At 27.5% G+C, this 17,234-nt stretch overlaps 1 protein-coding gene across 1 annotated transcript; it reads right to left on the reverse strand.

Moving 5' to 3' along the window:
* Positions 1 to 8,961: 8,961 nt before the first annotated feature.
* LOC137824019 (cucumisin) lies at positions 8,962 to 13,832 on the reverse strand. The gene is made up of 10 exons (XM_068629440.2): positions 13,694 to 13,832; positions 12,939 to 13,027; positions 12,581 to 12,672; positions 12,131 to 12,368; positions 11,508 to 12,027; positions 11,331 to 11,428; positions 10,484 to 10,699; positions 10,266 to 10,377; positions 9,970 to 10,183; positions 8,962 to 9,615 (listed from the first exon to the last, which is right to left on the reverse strand). The coding sequence occupies exons 1-10, from the start codon at positions 13,778 to 13,780 to the stop codon at positions 9,098 to 9,100; spliced, it is 2,184 nt and encodes a 727-aa protein (XP_068485541.1). The 5' UTR covers positions 13,781 to 13,832; the 3' UTR covers positions 8,962 to 9,097.
* Positions 13,833 to 17,234: the final 3,402 nt, after the last annotated feature.

A 17,234-nucleotide genomic window follows, 5' to 3' on the forward strand; every position in this document is an offset into this window, starting at 1 on the left:
ATGCTCCTATCCAGGTTAATGTAGTCTGGAATTGTGTTTGGATTGTTGTAATTAGTGAATTATGGAAGCATAAGAATAAACATTTATTCCAAGGAGGGTTGATCGATGTTCACTTTGGCACAATTAAAGGCTTGGTCCTGGGTAACTTCTAAAACTGTTTTTGCTATGAGTGGTGCATTGATCCTAGAGTTTGTATGACTTCAATAAAGTAAGTTTTTATAAGAGTTACTCCTTCAGTTGGGTTGTTTGTTGGTTGTTCTAAGCTTCTGTTGTTCTTTTTGCCCCTTGTTGTGGGAGATTGTATTGGGTTTGGTTTTGAGTCTGTTTGGGTTTGTACGGGTTATTTCTGTTTGTGTATGGGTTAGTTTTTGAAATTGTACGGGATGTACGGGTTTTTTAGTGGAAAATCTGTTTGTCTCTCTATTTGTTGGTTTGGGAGACCAGATAAATTGTGTCATTAATTTCTCTCATTTTTTTAGGTATGTATAAGGTTGAACCACCCCTTGAGTGATTCCTGTTATTCAATCTTTATTGCTGATAAAAAAAATATTTGGTTTTATTAGATTATTATGAGCATTGCGACATTTCTTATTTTTTTTTTAAAATTTTTAAATTTTATTTTTTGAAAATTTTTAAAGTTTTAAAATTTTTTATTTTTAAATTTTCAAAATTTTAAATTATAAATTTTCAAAATTTTAAATTTTCTGAAATTTTTAAGTTTTAAATTTTTCAAACCCTAAAACCTTTTCGAAACATATTAATTATTTCAAAAATTTTAAACTTTTCAAACCCTAAAACCATTTCGAAACACTTCAAATTTCGAAATTTAAATTTTCAAAATTTTTAAATTTTCAAACTTTTAAAAATTCAAAATTTCGAAATATATAAAGGGGATTCCCCCTCTTTAACTTTCCTCAATTTTTTTTCCTATTCTATCCTGATATCAATACTTAATTTAATTTCATTATTGTGGACTTTTCGACATTTCCTATTTTCTCAACTTTTTTACATTTTAAAAAATTTTAAATTTTAAATTTTCAAACCCTAAAGCTTTTTCCGAAACACTTACCAATTTTAATTTTTTAATTTAAAAAAAAAATAATTTTCAAAATTTTAAATATTTTTAAATTTAAAACTAAACTGAAGCACTGTTTTTCAATGCCTTATGCATAGTTGGTGTTCGCAAATTCGTAAGTATGTATATAATTAAAGATTGGGGTTTCTAAGGCTATTTCGATAATTAAAGATTTAACTTGTCTAGTGAGAAATTCGTCTAAAGCTTCAATGAAGAATGATATGTTGGACTTCAACGTGATTAAGTTTTTCGGTATTAAGACTCGTAGCGGTAAAGTTCTTCGTCCTCTTTCTATTAGATGGGAATTTCCTTCACCAGGCTGGGTCAAAATTAATACTGATGGGGCTGCTAGGGGGTATCCTGGTCTTGCTACTTGTGGAGGTATTTTTCGTGGGAGTATGGGAGAATTTATTGGTGCTTTTTCAGCGTTTCTTGAAGTTCAAACTGCTTTGGTTGCTGAGTTTTATGGAGTTATACATGCTATGGAGGAAGCTCAAAAAATGGGACTTACTAATGTCAGGCTTGAATGTGATTCTTCCTTGGTTTGTGCTGCGTTTACTGCTAGGACTAATGTTCCGTGGATGCTTTGTAATCGATGGAATGCTTGTCTTAATTTCTGTGGGACAATCAGGTTTAGGGTTACTCATATTTTTCGTGAAGGGAATGCGTGTGCTGATAAGTTGGCTAAACCCCCATGAAAATTTTTCCAGAGTACTAGAGTTTTGGAAGGCGGAATAGATGAAGACCAGATGAATTTACCCCAACCGCCTGGAACTCCTGGTTCCAAGAAAAAAGTCCTAGCTGATTTAAGAGTGAAACGACCAGACTCATCTAGAATCCAATTAGGAATATCCTATTCCTCTCTAACCATGATATGATTAAAAAAATGAGACATTTGCTGTAAAGATAAGGGGATATTCCAATCACAACCTGTCCAAAATTGAGAGATTGTATCTGGAATGCTAACACCATCAACTAACCCTGCAATATTTGCTAAAGAAGTAGTAGAACGCCATTTATCATTCTAGAAATTAATAAAAGAATCTATACCAACAATCCAAGAAGTATAGTCAAGTATGGTAGAATAAAATTGCTTAATTTCAAGCCAGAGAGAGGAAGATCTATAAATCGTTCTAAACTCATATTTTGATTTAAGAACCCTGGCTTTCAAGAGTAAAGACCAAGGTCTGTTGCTATAAGCAAAGTTCCAAGCAAGCTTAAGAAGATATGCATTATTTTCATGATAAAGATTAATAATATTCAAGCCTCCATCCTCAAGAGGTGAGCAAATTTTCCCCCAATTAACGGTAGCAATACCTTTTTTCAGAATATCACCAGTCCAAATAAAATTCCAACACCACTGCTCAACTTGCTTAATAAGTGAAACCGACCATTTATACATATTAAAACTATAAGCTAGAAATTCAGTAATCACCGTATTGACCAGTTGAATTTGACCCATCATGCTAAGAGATTTACCTTTTCAAGATGTTAACTTCAATTTAACTTTATCAACCAAAGGTTGAAAAAACCGACATTTTGGAGCACCAACAAAGATAGGCACTCCTAAATAATTGAAAGGCAAACAACCATGACTACATGAAAGAATATTTTGAATTTTGGTGACAAATCTTGGAGAATTATCCATGGTGAAGAAACTACTTTTAGAGTTATTAATATATTGACCAGAAAAATCACCATATGTTTTATGAAAAGTACTCAAATTTCTAAGAGACTTAATATCCCCTACAAAAAATAAATATGTCATCAGCATACAAAATATGAGAGGGAGTGAGATAACCTTGCAGACTGACCATATTTAAAATCTTCTTATCATTCACAAGCTTAGAGATACCTCTACTAAGAACTTCTTATTTAATTATTTTGTAACTACTTGAACGCAATTTTTAAACTTTTCAAATTTTCAAACCCTAAAGCTTTTTCAAAATATGTGTCCAGAAAATAAAATAAGACTCTAACATTATACTTTTTAAAAATGTTTTTACCCAATAACATCACTGAGAAAATTTTCCAACGCAATAAGAGATGTACTTTATTTGTCATGTTTTTAGTTTTTACATTCTCCATATATTTATAAAATAAATTTATAGAAGTCTATTTATTTTTTATTGAAAAAGCTGGTCTCATAAGCATTAATCACTTAAAAATATATATTACTTAGAAGGATGATTAATTACTCGCATTGATTAAGCCAATTGACACCAAGGTATAATGATTTTACATAATGATGATGATAATGACTTTTTATTTATTTATAATGCATTATAAATTTTTATATTGTTAATATAAGTGTGCGAATAATGACATTTTTTATTCGAATTTTAATATTAAACATAAATATATATAAATTAAAAAAATTAAAAAATGTAGATACACATACGTGAGAGCGCCTGTGTTGCCGCTAGTATAATATAATGTGGAAATGACTTTTGTCCTATTTTGTGTTTTGTAAATAATGTTAGATTTTCATTTGTAGTTCTTCATAGCAGTATTCGTCTTTTATTGATTCTTCATGGTTTTTTAACTCATTTTGTATTTGAGTTTGAACTTAATGTATCTACTTGATATACTTTTGTATAAATTTTAATTTAGTTATATATATATGTATAACATGTTAATTGATGAATGCTATATCTATTTATTTGTTTTATTTATTGAAAAAGTACTTTAAAAAAACATAGATAAATAAATATAGTATATGTAAATAATTATGGTTAAAAAAACACATGAATTCTTAAATAGAAAGTTATGATAACACCTTCCCTTATGATTTATGATGATTTAGCGGCAAAACTAGTAATCTGCATAAATGTTTCTTGTAGTGAAGGAAGAAAAGATAAAGGTAACTAATCAAATCAAAATCTTAAATTAAAAAAAAAATACAAGATAAAGATATGCAAAAGTATTTTATAAGATATTTGAAATTCACTTCCTAAGCTAAAATGTTTTTCTTTACATTGTTATTCGAGTTTTACAATTATAAGAATACTTTACTTTAATTAATAATTAAAGATAAGATTAAATTATATTATGCAAGTAGTTTTAAATCTTATTTTATAAATTGGTTTAATGATGAGGTTGGGTTAGTTTTAAATTTAGTATTTTTAAAATTTTATTTTACTAACAATTAGAAGGAAAGTTTAGATTATAGTATATTGGTGAAGTAAAAGATGACTAAAGAATCTGTGTCATAATATAAAAGTATAGAAATTACAAAAAGTAGTTGAGATACTTTAATTAAAGATGATATAAAAAATGTTTAAGTAAGAAAGTTAAGACAAAGTAAAAAAAAAATACAATGTTTAATCTATATCTTCTTCATTTTAACAGTTTTTTTTACGCATTTATTTTCCCATTTTATCTTTATACTAATATTTTATTTTATTATTTTTAAAATATATAATAAAAGGTTTTTTTTTCATTTTATTGTTATCTTGGATATTTCTGTCATTTTGTTTTTTGGTATACTCTTATTTTATTTTATAATATGAAAATCAAACGTAACTTTCTTAACAACTTCTCATTTCCCTCTCTATCAAAAACTTCTCATTTCCCTCTTTATCAAAAGGTTCTCACTTTCCTCTCTATCAACAACTCACCTCTCCCCCTCTTAAATCAATTACAATATTAATGTATCTAAAGCTTTCTCCTTCTCTCATATCCTTTTCTCTCTTTGAGATACAGGCTTCCATTCTCACACTTTTTTCCTTTTCTCTGTCCATTCCCTCTTATGTATGTATATATATATATATATATATATATATATATATATATATATATATATATATATACTCTAATCCTCATTTTTATTTTTTATTTTTTTTGGTTTTGTTTCAATTGTTCCATCCTCTTTACGCACATTGCATTTTTGTATTGGTTTACAATTGTCGTCATCAAGGGCATGAAGTTTGATCCATTGGTTGAATTAAGACAAGTGGCTATTTGTCTAACGTGCTCTCTTCTCACTCACTTTGGTTCCTCACTCTCAAAGGAGTACGTTTCTCTCAAATTCTTTTTCATAAGCACTACAACGTAAACCTAACCACGTTTTGTTTTTTGCGTTTTATATATCCACATGACGTTGTTGCTTATTTCTTCACTATTTTCCCCTAAATCCTTTTACTTTTATTTTCTTTTTATTAAAGACTCAAATGATTTTTTTATACACATTCACCATTTCTTTTGTGTCATCAAAGATATTTTTTTTAAGCCTTTAAAACTAAAAAGAGATAAATGTTTTATTAAGCTTATTTAATTGTTTCTCCTTTTGTTTTCAAACTTATTCGATACGAAGGTGTAGAAGTCATTAATTCAGAGAAGTAAAGAAGACCATAGGAGGAAGTACAAAGAGAAAGATGGAAACAACCGTATTTTATTTTCTTATTGACTCTTTTATGTAAAAAAAAGAAGAGATGGTTACTTGAAGATGATGTATTTGTATTCGTTCTGAATAACATTAATGGTGACATTAAATTTATTAAAATATTTTTTCTCATTTGTATATTTAATTGATGGATTTAGTTTTAATAAATCTTATTCAATTTTATTAAATTTTTAATATTAAACATAATTATCTATAAATAATAAAATAAAAAAATTCCCTAGTATATGTAATTTTCTTATAATATTCATCTTTCATATACTAAAATTAAAAAATATGTTTTATATAACATATGAGTTGGATTGGATTTATGAGTTTAATATCGAAACTTTAAGTCTTAATGTGATTCGTATTGGCCTTGTCAAATTGATTTTAACTCTGTGTACGGGTTTTTATATTTGCGTTCTTCTGATTCGACGTATCTGTAATCTGGTAGCAAAGGTCGAATGGTCGAATGATTATGAGTGAAGGGTTGTATTCACGTGCATGATGATTACAACTGACATGGTTGATGTGAAGAGTCTTTTGTTGTGTGTCGTTGGATGGGTTTAAATCCTACGATTAATAAATAATGTCGTTTTGTGTGTTGGAGACGTTTAGCTTCCTATAAATATATAAATAGTCAATATTTTCATGAATGACCCACACGTGTTCCTTCTTTTGTCTAATAGTCGAAAAGTTTTTATTTAAAAGGTATTATATCTTCTTCTAGCTATGTTTTTCGTGTTTGGAAGGGATTCGACTTCATTTGGGGGTGCTTCAAAGCAGAGAATGAAGCTAATCAAAGCTAATCAAGGGGTTGTGAGTTCTAGTAGTTTATCATCGATTGAATATACTATTTGGTAACAAACAATATATGTATTATTGAAGTATTCTCCCTGACTCAACTGAAGATCTTTTTAAAAGTCTTTTTAGTTTGTTTTTCTTTTTTAAATTAGTGTTTTAATCTTTTGATTGGTATGTATTTAATTAAAAATAAATAATTTTCTATAGATTGGTCAGGTGTATGTTTTGCGGCTTGTGATTGGTCAGGTGTATGTTTTGCGGCTTGTGAGGGGGTTTGTCTCAGTTAGATAGATTGACAGACAGATGTTAAAAGATGTATAACCAAGTGAGTTATATTTATTTATATTTTCAAATATACAATGATCATATAAAATATAATCTGATCATATAAAATATAATCTGATCATAAACAAAATAAATTTTTTATTACCTAATCATCAACTAAATTTTTTCTGCTATTTATTGATCTTTATTAAAGTCAGTCCTATCAAAATGTTTTTTTTTTCATTCCATTTTTCCTATTTGTTTCCTTTGAAACTGATGTGTTAGATAGAGTTTATTGACAAAAAATTCTAATAATGAAAAAAAAGGAAACAAAATACTTATACATAATCAACAATAAACAAAGAATTTTTATAAATGAAAACTGTGACCTTATAATAAATTACACTAACAATAGTTTTTCTTTGAGTTTGACTATTGTATTGAAATAAGGTTTTTTTTTCCTTATTCAAATGTCATAAAAAAAGGCTTAATTAATATTAAATTATTTAAAATTGAAAAAAGGCTTAGACTTACTTCATTAGTCATACATTTTCACACTTTAACCGTCTTTTTATTAATCCATTTTTTAAATTAATAAACGACGGTAATATTTAAAATGTATCAGTTTTTTGAATTTCACCTACACTAGTAAATAAATCAAAAGAACAAAATTAGAAACATACTTTAGAGAAGTAGGATTTACAAGAAGAGTTAGAAAGGTAGTGGATGAATATTTGAGTATCTTAAGTTTTTTTCAAGTGACAACCCAACATTAAGGTTTTTAAATTAGCATAATATTTAGTGACATTAATAGGAATTTTGATTGGGTTTTACTTAAGATTAATGTTTGAGATTCGACAGTGAAATTATACTACATGAGTAGTACATGTAAACCTTATTTTATAAGTTAATTTTGTGATGTTAAACTAAACATTAATAAACTTATTAATATGATATAAGACTTTACCTAAACGAGATATCTAGACCTGCGTTTAAGATGTTCAATCTTTGACACAAAGGAATATATTAAAGATTTCACATTTACTAGAAATAAGAACAAATTAATATATATGAATAAGTACAAATCTCACCTTAAAAAATATTACACTTACCATTTGGATTTCCAAAAAATCTCAATAAATTAGATACATATCATGAACCTCCTTTCTTCTTTAGTTTAATTGAATTGCGATAAAAATATTTTATAAGAGTTTATTATTTGGTTATTACTATAGTTGTCATTATCTGAAGGATTATGGATGACTACAGTATAGTGACATTTATATTACTAAGAAAAATAAGGTTTTAGCATATCAAATAGTAAAACCAAACATTGTAGAACCCTTTTTTAAAATAAAATATTATATTATAATAAAATAATAATTTATTTAAGTGTGAAATGATGGTTTAAAATATCATTTACACAATGTGATCTCATTTCAATAACCAATAATAATGAATGTATGCATAAAATATAATAACGACATTTGAAGGAGCAGTAAAAAATATTTTGGATAAAAGTAATTATTATCTTGATTTTATTTCTAGCTTACATATCACTTTATCATAATTTTCGTGGCTTACAACACACCCAGAAAAAAAAAAAACAAATTACACAATCTCACGTTGGTAACAGAGAATTTATGGAACATAAACAACAATGGGGCTCCTTGTCGAGTGTCATCATCCCAAATCAAAGAATAAGAAACCATGTTTGTATTAATGGTTCTCAAACCCTAAGTGTGAAGGACAACCTCTAACCCACATATGTGAAGGTGAAAACATTTGAAACTACTTGGATGTTTAAAGAAGATAGATATCCAGATACTATTGCCCTATGTAAGATAGATATCCAAATAAAAGTAAATTTTTAAACTTAATTTTAAATATGTTAAGCATGTAACAAAATCTATCTAGTGTTTGCCTATGTAAATATGTTTTGTATTTTGTTTTCTATATATATATATCCTTAGGTGGTATATTTTAAATACAAAGTTTTTCTTATAAAATTGTATATATTTGTTTCTCTCTCTGCATTTGTGCTTGATTTATTGAAAACAGAAAAAGTTTGGTATAGTGTTAAACAATGATTTACTAAGTTATCAAAAAGTTAAATATGTTCACTCTTTTCTAATACTTGAGATTCATTCTAACAAAGTTAGACGATAGTATAAATTTATGACAATATTATTTTAAATCCTTCTATATTTTATCAAACCAAATTTATATAATAAATATATTATATTTTTAACAGGTAAAAAATCCTAGTATAATGACATTTATATTACTAAGAAGGACAAATTCTTCCTCATTTCAATAACCAATGATAATGAATGTATGCATACAATATAATAATGATATCTAAATTAACCAGAAGGAGCAGTAGAAAATACTTTGGATAAAGTAATTATTATCTTGATTTTATTCATGGCTTACATAGCACTTTATTACAAGTTCTGTGGCTTACAACACACCCAGAATATTTATTCACTAAACTTCAACAGGAAGAAACAAGAAGAAACAAACAACAAATTACACAATCATTTCCATTCACGTTGGTAATAGAGAATTTATGGAACATAAACAACAACGGGGCTCCTTGCCTGACGAGTGCCATCATCCCAAGTCAAAGGAAAAGAAACAAAGTTTGTATTAATGGTTCCTTGAATCCTGAGGGTGAAGGACAACCTCTGACCCACAGATGTGAAGGTCAAAACATTTGGCACTACTTGTATGTTTAAAGAAGATGGATATCCAGATACTCTTGCCCTATAGGTGGATCTAGCTGATCCAACATTAGTGACAGTTCTACCAAAAGTGATATCGTTGTAACTTGAGCGAGCGGTTGCTAGAGCAAAAGATGGGAGGTTAAAGTTGAAAACAGTATTTGCTGATGTACAAGTGCTTCTATCTCCTGTAATTTGTTGCAACATTACTGTACTATAACCTTGTCCACAAAGAAAATTAATATAATCATTCGAATCAGCATCATAAACTAGTCCAGGATTTACTGCTTTCAAAGGATTGATTTGTCCCGCACCGTAAGCAAATTCAGCATCCGAATTAAGTGCAGGATTTAGAGGGGTAGCTGTAAATGATAAACCAACAAATTTGGTCGTAAACATATACATACTTAGCCATTAAGATATACCACAAAATAATTGAACTTAATCTAGTTTTTCCCAACACAAATGTACATTAGAGTGAGAATGCATAAGGTTGTAGGTTATCATATTTAAGGAAATGAGTTACTCATGATCTCTCAAAAAAAATAAAAGTTCCATATCTATATATGTGTAAATGAAATCATATGTGTGTATTCAAATTAAAAACCCCAACAATAAACCAGGTGAGGAAAGAAAAGAAAGAACTAGTCTTTTTAAATTAACCATGAAGGGCATAAAATAAGTTTAGCATGCATGGATGGCAAGGAGACCATTACCAGTTGTCATCAATGCGGATTTAAGTACAGCAGGAGACCAGCTGGGATGAAATGATTTGACGTAAGCAGCTGTTGCAGTAACATGAGGGCATGCCATTGAAGTTCCAGATATTATATTGAAATACGATATTTTACTATCTCCATTAATTCCAGAAATAGGAGCAATTGGAGACCATGCAGCCAGAATGTCAACTCCTGGAGCTGCTATATCAGGCTACACCATAAGAGATAACTTATATATAAGAAAATGACCTTGAATTGGTTGGATTGATTGTATATTGTACCATGAAGTTTACCTGAAGAATGTTTGGAGTGATCGTATTTGGACCTCTTGATGAGAAAGGAGCAATGAAAGGGGCTGCTGAGTCTATTCCTTCGTAACTCTTGGATATGATAGCAGCTGGATTACTACAAATTGGTTACATAACATATAAATTAGTTAATTCAAGACAAATTGAGCAAAATTTTATAGCACTTATGTATGATCTTTATGTGTTGATGAAAAGTTTTGTACCTTGTTGACTTTAAATAATTATATACGGAATTCCCATCTTTTTCACTGATGTGAATTGCTGGCAATGCAAGTACATCTGCGACAACTAAAGGCAATGTACTTCTGAATATGACACCAGCAGCTCCAGAAGCAAATCCCACAGAAGGATTGTAGCGATCACACAAAACAATTTTCCCCCTCACCAAAGCTCCATTTAAAGAATTATATTTGCACAAACTAAGCAATGCTAATGTTAGAATGAAATTTTGAATTGTACAATAGAAAGATTTGAAACAAATTACCAAATAATAAGGCTAAATTACTTTGCTAATTCCTTTAATTATTTATAAAATTTAATTTCCTTCTCAATATATTAAAAGAAAATAATTAAATAAAAATTAGTTTTAGAGATAAAAATTAATTAATCATTACATTAACAAAATTAAATATTATTTAAAATTAAAAAATTATTAATATATAAAGTAGTTTATATCATTAATAAATAATTTTTAAATTAATATCTATTTAACTAGTAACTAATTAGATTCTAATATACTAATAATATATAAGAAGAATTAGTAAAGGTTTATAATTTTATTATATTTAAAAATCAAACTTGAATTTTTTAAAACTAGTTACAATTTATCATAGTGACGTTTTTCTATAATGTGTAATTTTTATTTTTTTAAATAAATTATAATATTATTATAGTGATAAATGTTTAAAAAAATCTTCACTATTTTGTAAAATTAAAATTTTTAATGGTTACAAAGTGTTAACCATTAATTCAATATTGCTTCTTTAAGTGCGTCAACTTGATTAGATGGAAAAGAAGCATTGGATATTTAAAGAAAAATAATGTTGGTACCGTGATGTGGAACTATTAAATCCAGGAGCTGGTACATCTCCACCATAAATTAAAGGGTAACCATTCTGTGGTGGACTAACTGTATTCACTGAAATTCCCTGCATATGTTGAGATAAATCTTTTGTTACTTTTTTAATATTTTAAAAAATAAGTAAAAGAAATTAAAGGGATAATTACCCGGATGATCTGACCATTGCCTAGTTTGAGATCACCGAAAAACTTTCTGTCTATATTGGTGGCAGCCACAGAAATGAACCAGGGTGCAACATTCGGTATTGAAGCAGGTCGTGGACCCGCATTGCCTGCAGCTTTAGAAGTTAATATGCCCCTCCTCATTGCATGGAAAGCTCCTATTGCAAATACATCTTCAAAATAGTTCAGTTGTCTGAATGTTGTTGCTGCCAGTGAAACAGAAAGAATATCAATACCATCCACAATGGCTGCATCATATGCTGCAAGAATGTCAGCACTTTGACAACCCCCTATCCAACAAACTTTATACACAGCAATGCGTGCTAATGGAACTCCTCCTCTTGCTGTTCCTGAGCCAATCCCAAACAGATTTGCATTGGGAACAAGGTTTCCAGCAGCAATGGATGCACAGTGAGATCCGTGACCATTGTTATCAATTGGAGATATGATGTCCTGTCGCTTGAACTGACCTCCAATGCGAAAATATCTTGCTCCAATTACTTTGCTACAAACAAATCATGCAGCAAGCATTCATAGATAAGTAATTTAATGGTTACTTATATCTTTAATAATTATTACTTTGACGTGTTATAAGAAACATTACTTACTTATTGCAAGTGAAGTTATGGCATGTTCCCTTCCATTTCGGTGGTGGTGGACCAAAGCCTCTATCACTAAAGCTATTGGCATTAGAAATCCAAATTCCAGTATCCAATACTCCAACAATTGTGTTACTTTCTTCAATTGTTCTTGGGACATTTTCAGGGAAGTTAAGGAAGTTCCAGGACCTTGATGTTTGGACATTGTGGACTCTATCTGGAATAACAGACACCACACCATCCATTCCTGTCCAAAAATTCCATTTTTTCACATTAGAGTTACACATATTAATGTAGGAATATGACAAGAACCAAAATAAAAAATATATTTATGAATATAGCAAAAAGCTGATGAAAATGTGGTATGAGCTAATAGACACATATGTACAATTGGAATATTTCAAGTACTCTATTTATTAATATATTTTAGTTCTTTTTTTAGGAAAAAAAAAGAATTACCTTTCATTCTTTTTGATTCTTCCTTAGTTAGCCTCGCCACAAATCCATTGAAGCTCTTGTAGCGATGCAACAAAGTATCTGATGCAAATTTGCTGGATGGATATATATGTCATGTCATATGGAATTTTAATTAAGTTAGTTAAAAAATTCCATAGTCTTGATTGATAATAGGTTTAAAATAAAAGAATTGTCCTCTTTTTAGAGCAATTTATTTCATTATTTTTCTTTTCAGTCCTCCAAAATAGAATTTAAGTCAAACAAGATTCTTTGTATTTGGAAATGTTAGACAAACAATGTTAAACTAAGCCTCAATTGTGAGTGAAAATCTGTTGAGTATAAACAATTAAGGCTTATGAACCTGCCGAGGACACTTTGAACCATACTGGTGTGAAATGATTCTGTGATTTCCATGCCCTTTGGATATTCTCCCATGTAGACTATGTAAGTCTGTAGTATGAACAAGATAAATTAAAAAAATAAAAAAGAAATTTAAACTAAGTGAATTTTACGTGGATGCTTAAACATTGAAAATATTATGTTCAACCTTGCATAAAATCATTTTTAGGTTAATTTGTTCATTTTGAATATAATCCAAACTCTTCTTAACTTAAAAGTAATCCAAGATTTTACTTAAAAAAATATGCATTATTAGATTTATTTTAAAAAATCATAAAAGGATAAAAACCTAAGAGTAATTTATGGAAAGATATAACTTCTCACAGATAGAAGGAATGTGAAAATTAGTTGAGAAAATAAAATAAAATACAAAGTGAAGTATTATACAAAAGAGATAACGGAAGTATATGTTTGTAAAAGTATATTTCTGTAAGACAAATATTTTCAATTGCTAGCTTCACTGCAAGAAATTTGTTATTTACATACCGATTATTATATACGAATTTTACATACGGATTTAAATTCACATGTAAAGTGACATTATAAATGAATTTTTACATACGGATCTTGATCCGTATGTAAAGTGAGCATTACATACGAATTTTTACATATGGATCCTGATCGATTTGTAAAGTGAGCATTACATACGGATTTGTGTTGTATGTAATACCAATTTTTCTTATAGTGGTAAAATAACATTGAATATATATTATTTACCTTTCTATCATCTTTAGAAAATGAGGGAGTCAACAGCAGAATGCATGTAAGAATTTGAAGAAGATGCGACAATCCTAAAGATTTCATCTTTCGGTGATAGTAATCTTGATTAAATGATGAATGTGTTCTCAAGCTCTTTCAACCTGTAAGTAAATTTAATTTATTATGTTAAGTATATATAACTCATAGCACAATGCTCCTACACTAAAATTTGATATTGAAAATGGTAAAAGAAGTATATATACATAATAAATTGATAATGAAAACAGTAACAAAGTAGATTAGAAAGAAGAACATCATTTTAATCTGCACAACAAAGTGGATTTGGTAGCTTTACAATATACTTAAAAGTTGGTTTTGTGATTTTTAATTAATTTGTAGATTGCTGTTATTTTATCATTCTGGTGGTTGAAGTTGAATTGGATAGATTGATGTATGTGTGCAATCTATTATTTTAAACTACTGTGTAAATATTGTCCATAATTTCATATATGTTAAATTTCAAATGACATTAACATTTCACAATGGTTTTAAATTATTACTAAATGGGGTCTTCAATGCACCATGTATGCTGGTCACATATACATACAGTCAACTGTGTCACCAAATCTACTTCCTATATATTGTGTATTGTTTAATTCTGTTCAATTTTGTTGATGCAGGCAAATAAACATTAATGGTGTCAACTATAGTAATTAAATCTACTTTGTTATACATTGTGTTTTGTATTAATTTTATTCAATTATGTTCATCACATAAGTAGACAAATAAACAATAATAATATCAACTATATTCACTAAGTCTTCTTCATATTATATATTGTATATTTTATTAATTTTGTTCATCACATATAGACATAAATAAAAAATAATAGTGTCAAGTATGATCATTAAATCTATTTTTTAATATATATATATATATATATATATATATATATATTCATCACATAAGCAGGCAAATAAACAATAATAATGTTAACTATGGTCACTAAGTCTACTTCATTCTATATATTATGTATTGTATTAATTTTGTTCATCACATATAAACATAAATAGAAATAAATCAATAGAATAAAAGTAATTAGGGATCATGTTGATGCTTAATATTTACTCAAATTAAGAGAAAGCTATTATATATAATTACAAATTCATAATTAAATTAATTAAAAGTAAACCAATAAAAATAACTAGGGATGATGTTGATGCTTAATATTTACTCGAAGAGAAATCTATTATATATAGTTACAAATTCATAACAAGATAATTATGCTGAAAAGTTAAATAACTTTGTATTAATTAATTTAAATACTGAATAAATAATAAATATATTCTACTGTTTTAGGTCACTTTTTGAAGCCAAAGCACTGACTGAACCTAATTGCATGGTTAAAAAAAAAATACAATTTGATAAAGTTTGGTTTATGATGGATTTATAATTCAGTGGGTTTTTAATTTTTAAATTGAGGTATAAACGAAACAATAGAAATAGAGAGCAATGTTATAAATATAGAACCAGAAAACAGAAGCAATAGAAAAATATTAGGAGAAAGAGCTATAAATGAATAATGGAAATAGGAATAGAGGAGAGATATACTCAACTTAGTCTAACATATCTCGAGTAAAGGATGTCAATACACACACTCTATCTTACCTTTTATAGCCACTACATTCGATGGCTTCATGGTCCACGTTTTGCACATTTAATTTTTAAATTTGATTTTCAATGAGAAAAATTAATTTGACATTTAATTTTCGAATGTAATTTTCAATGAGAAAAATTAATTTGATAAATTTTTTAAAAGAAAAACTATACACTCCAATAGAAATTGGAGTTTCCTCATAGTAATATAACTATACTTCTTTATATTAAGCCTTTTCTGTTAAAATATTCATCTAGAAGATAATATTTTCACTGTTTAGTGTATTGAATATTTTTTCTAAAATATGTTTAATTAATTAATATGTTTTAAAATAAATAAATAAGTACTGAATTTGGAATTATATTTTCTATTAGAGTTGGAGTAATTTATGTCAACATGTAATTTTTTTTAACACATGAAACAAGAATTATTCTGTACAAGTCAAATTTTAATTAGAAATAGCACTTAATTAAAACATTGAGTTTAAGACTTTTTAAGAATTTACGTATTAAATATTGTATTAATAAAATTTGGTTTAATATTTTAATATTTAGTTATTTTAAATTTTAAGAAGTTCATTTTATTTAAATATTTTATAAATTTGTTTCAAATAAGGTTTTTCATCCTCACACATCTTCTTCATAGACACACATTTTCTTTATCCACACATTTTTTTTTTCATTTATATTTATCTACTTCATTCATGTTCATTTCTTTCCTCCACCACAAAAAATATTTTTTTATTTTATACTTTATTTTGTTGAAGATGAAGGTGTTTAATTATAAAAAAAAAATTAAAATTTTGTCACATGTTGGTCAAATCCACTTAATTTAAATTAATATTAACATTAAAATAAAAAAACATCAGTATTGACTTGATCGCCATTAAATTGTTTTAACTAAAAATTCAATTTATAATTTAATACTAAATTAACATCAATTTAAATTTAGTCAAACCTAGAATTGGTCTTAAAAAGCCAATACTAATAATGGTTTTAAAATCATACACACATTTAACCCAAATTTAATGATTTTGATTAATTAATATCAGTATTTATTTGTTAGTAATGATTAACCTAACACTAAATATTAATTTTGTTATAGTACCGTTAAATTTCTATTTTCTTGTTGTAGTGCATGAATTTAAATGAAATAGTAAATATATTCGCAACTTACTACTTAATGTAACATTTAAAAGGGAAATGGACTAAAATCATACTGTAAAGATGAAATTTGCAAATTACATACTTTTTAAAAGATTAGAACACCTCAATTATTCCAATTTTGTTATAAATATATACTGCTGATAAAAAATATAACTCAATCATACTACTTTATAAATTATTAATTGGTTTATCTAATCTTTTTAGAGTTTGGAGTTATTTTACAAACTTTTACCAAGGAAAATTATACTATTTTAAACATGTCAATTAAAGTAATTTGCACACAAATTAAACTAATAGAAAGTTTGTTATAACAATTACTAAAAAATTATTTAAATGTATCCTTTATTAAAGAATATTACGCCTAATAACTTGTATAAACATAATGATTTATTTTTTAAAAATACAAAACAATCAAGAACCTCAAACTGATAGGTCCCTCAAAACAAGGATAAGATGAGAGAATGTCTGGGTAGAGTACGAGGAGGAGTAAACACTTATCCAAACGAACTTTATCATGGTTTTTTCTTTTGGCCTTTTATTTAGAATTTTCTAGTAGAAAAAAACTTTTTTATTGGGAAAATATTATGTTAATTTTGTACGTAAATTTCGTATGTAAAATGCCAATTGTTTTACGTACAGACAAATTTATTTATACCTATAGATCAATTCCTTCAAAATTATTCATGTGTCATGGTGTTCAATTTTCTACTGATTTGTTCTACGGATATTGGGTGGA

This window comes from Phaseolus vulgaris, chromosome 8 (assembly GCF_051622355.1).
Source record: "Phaseolus vulgaris cultivar YP4 chromosome 8, ASM5162235v1, whole genome shotgun sequence".
NCBI lineage: Eukaryota > Viridiplantae > Streptophyta > Magnoliopsida > Fabales > Fabaceae > Phaseolus > Phaseolus vulgaris.

What these genes read in the sequence shown, in the direction of transcription:
- LOC137824019 (XM_068629440.2), bottom strand. Translation starts at nt 13,780, where the DNA reads ATGAAATCTTTAGGATTGTCGCATCTTCTTCAAATTCTTACATGCATT. An exon ending in TTTCTAAAGATGATAGAAAG is followed by an intron (nt 13,028 to 13,693) that starts GTAAATAATATA and finishes TTCATACTACAG; the next exon opens with ACTTACATAGTCTACATGGG. An exon ending in ATCCGCATTGATGACAACTG is followed by an intron (nt 9,616 to 9,969) that starts GTAATGGTCTCC and finishes TATCATTTACAG; the next exon opens with CTACCCCTCTAAATCCTGCA.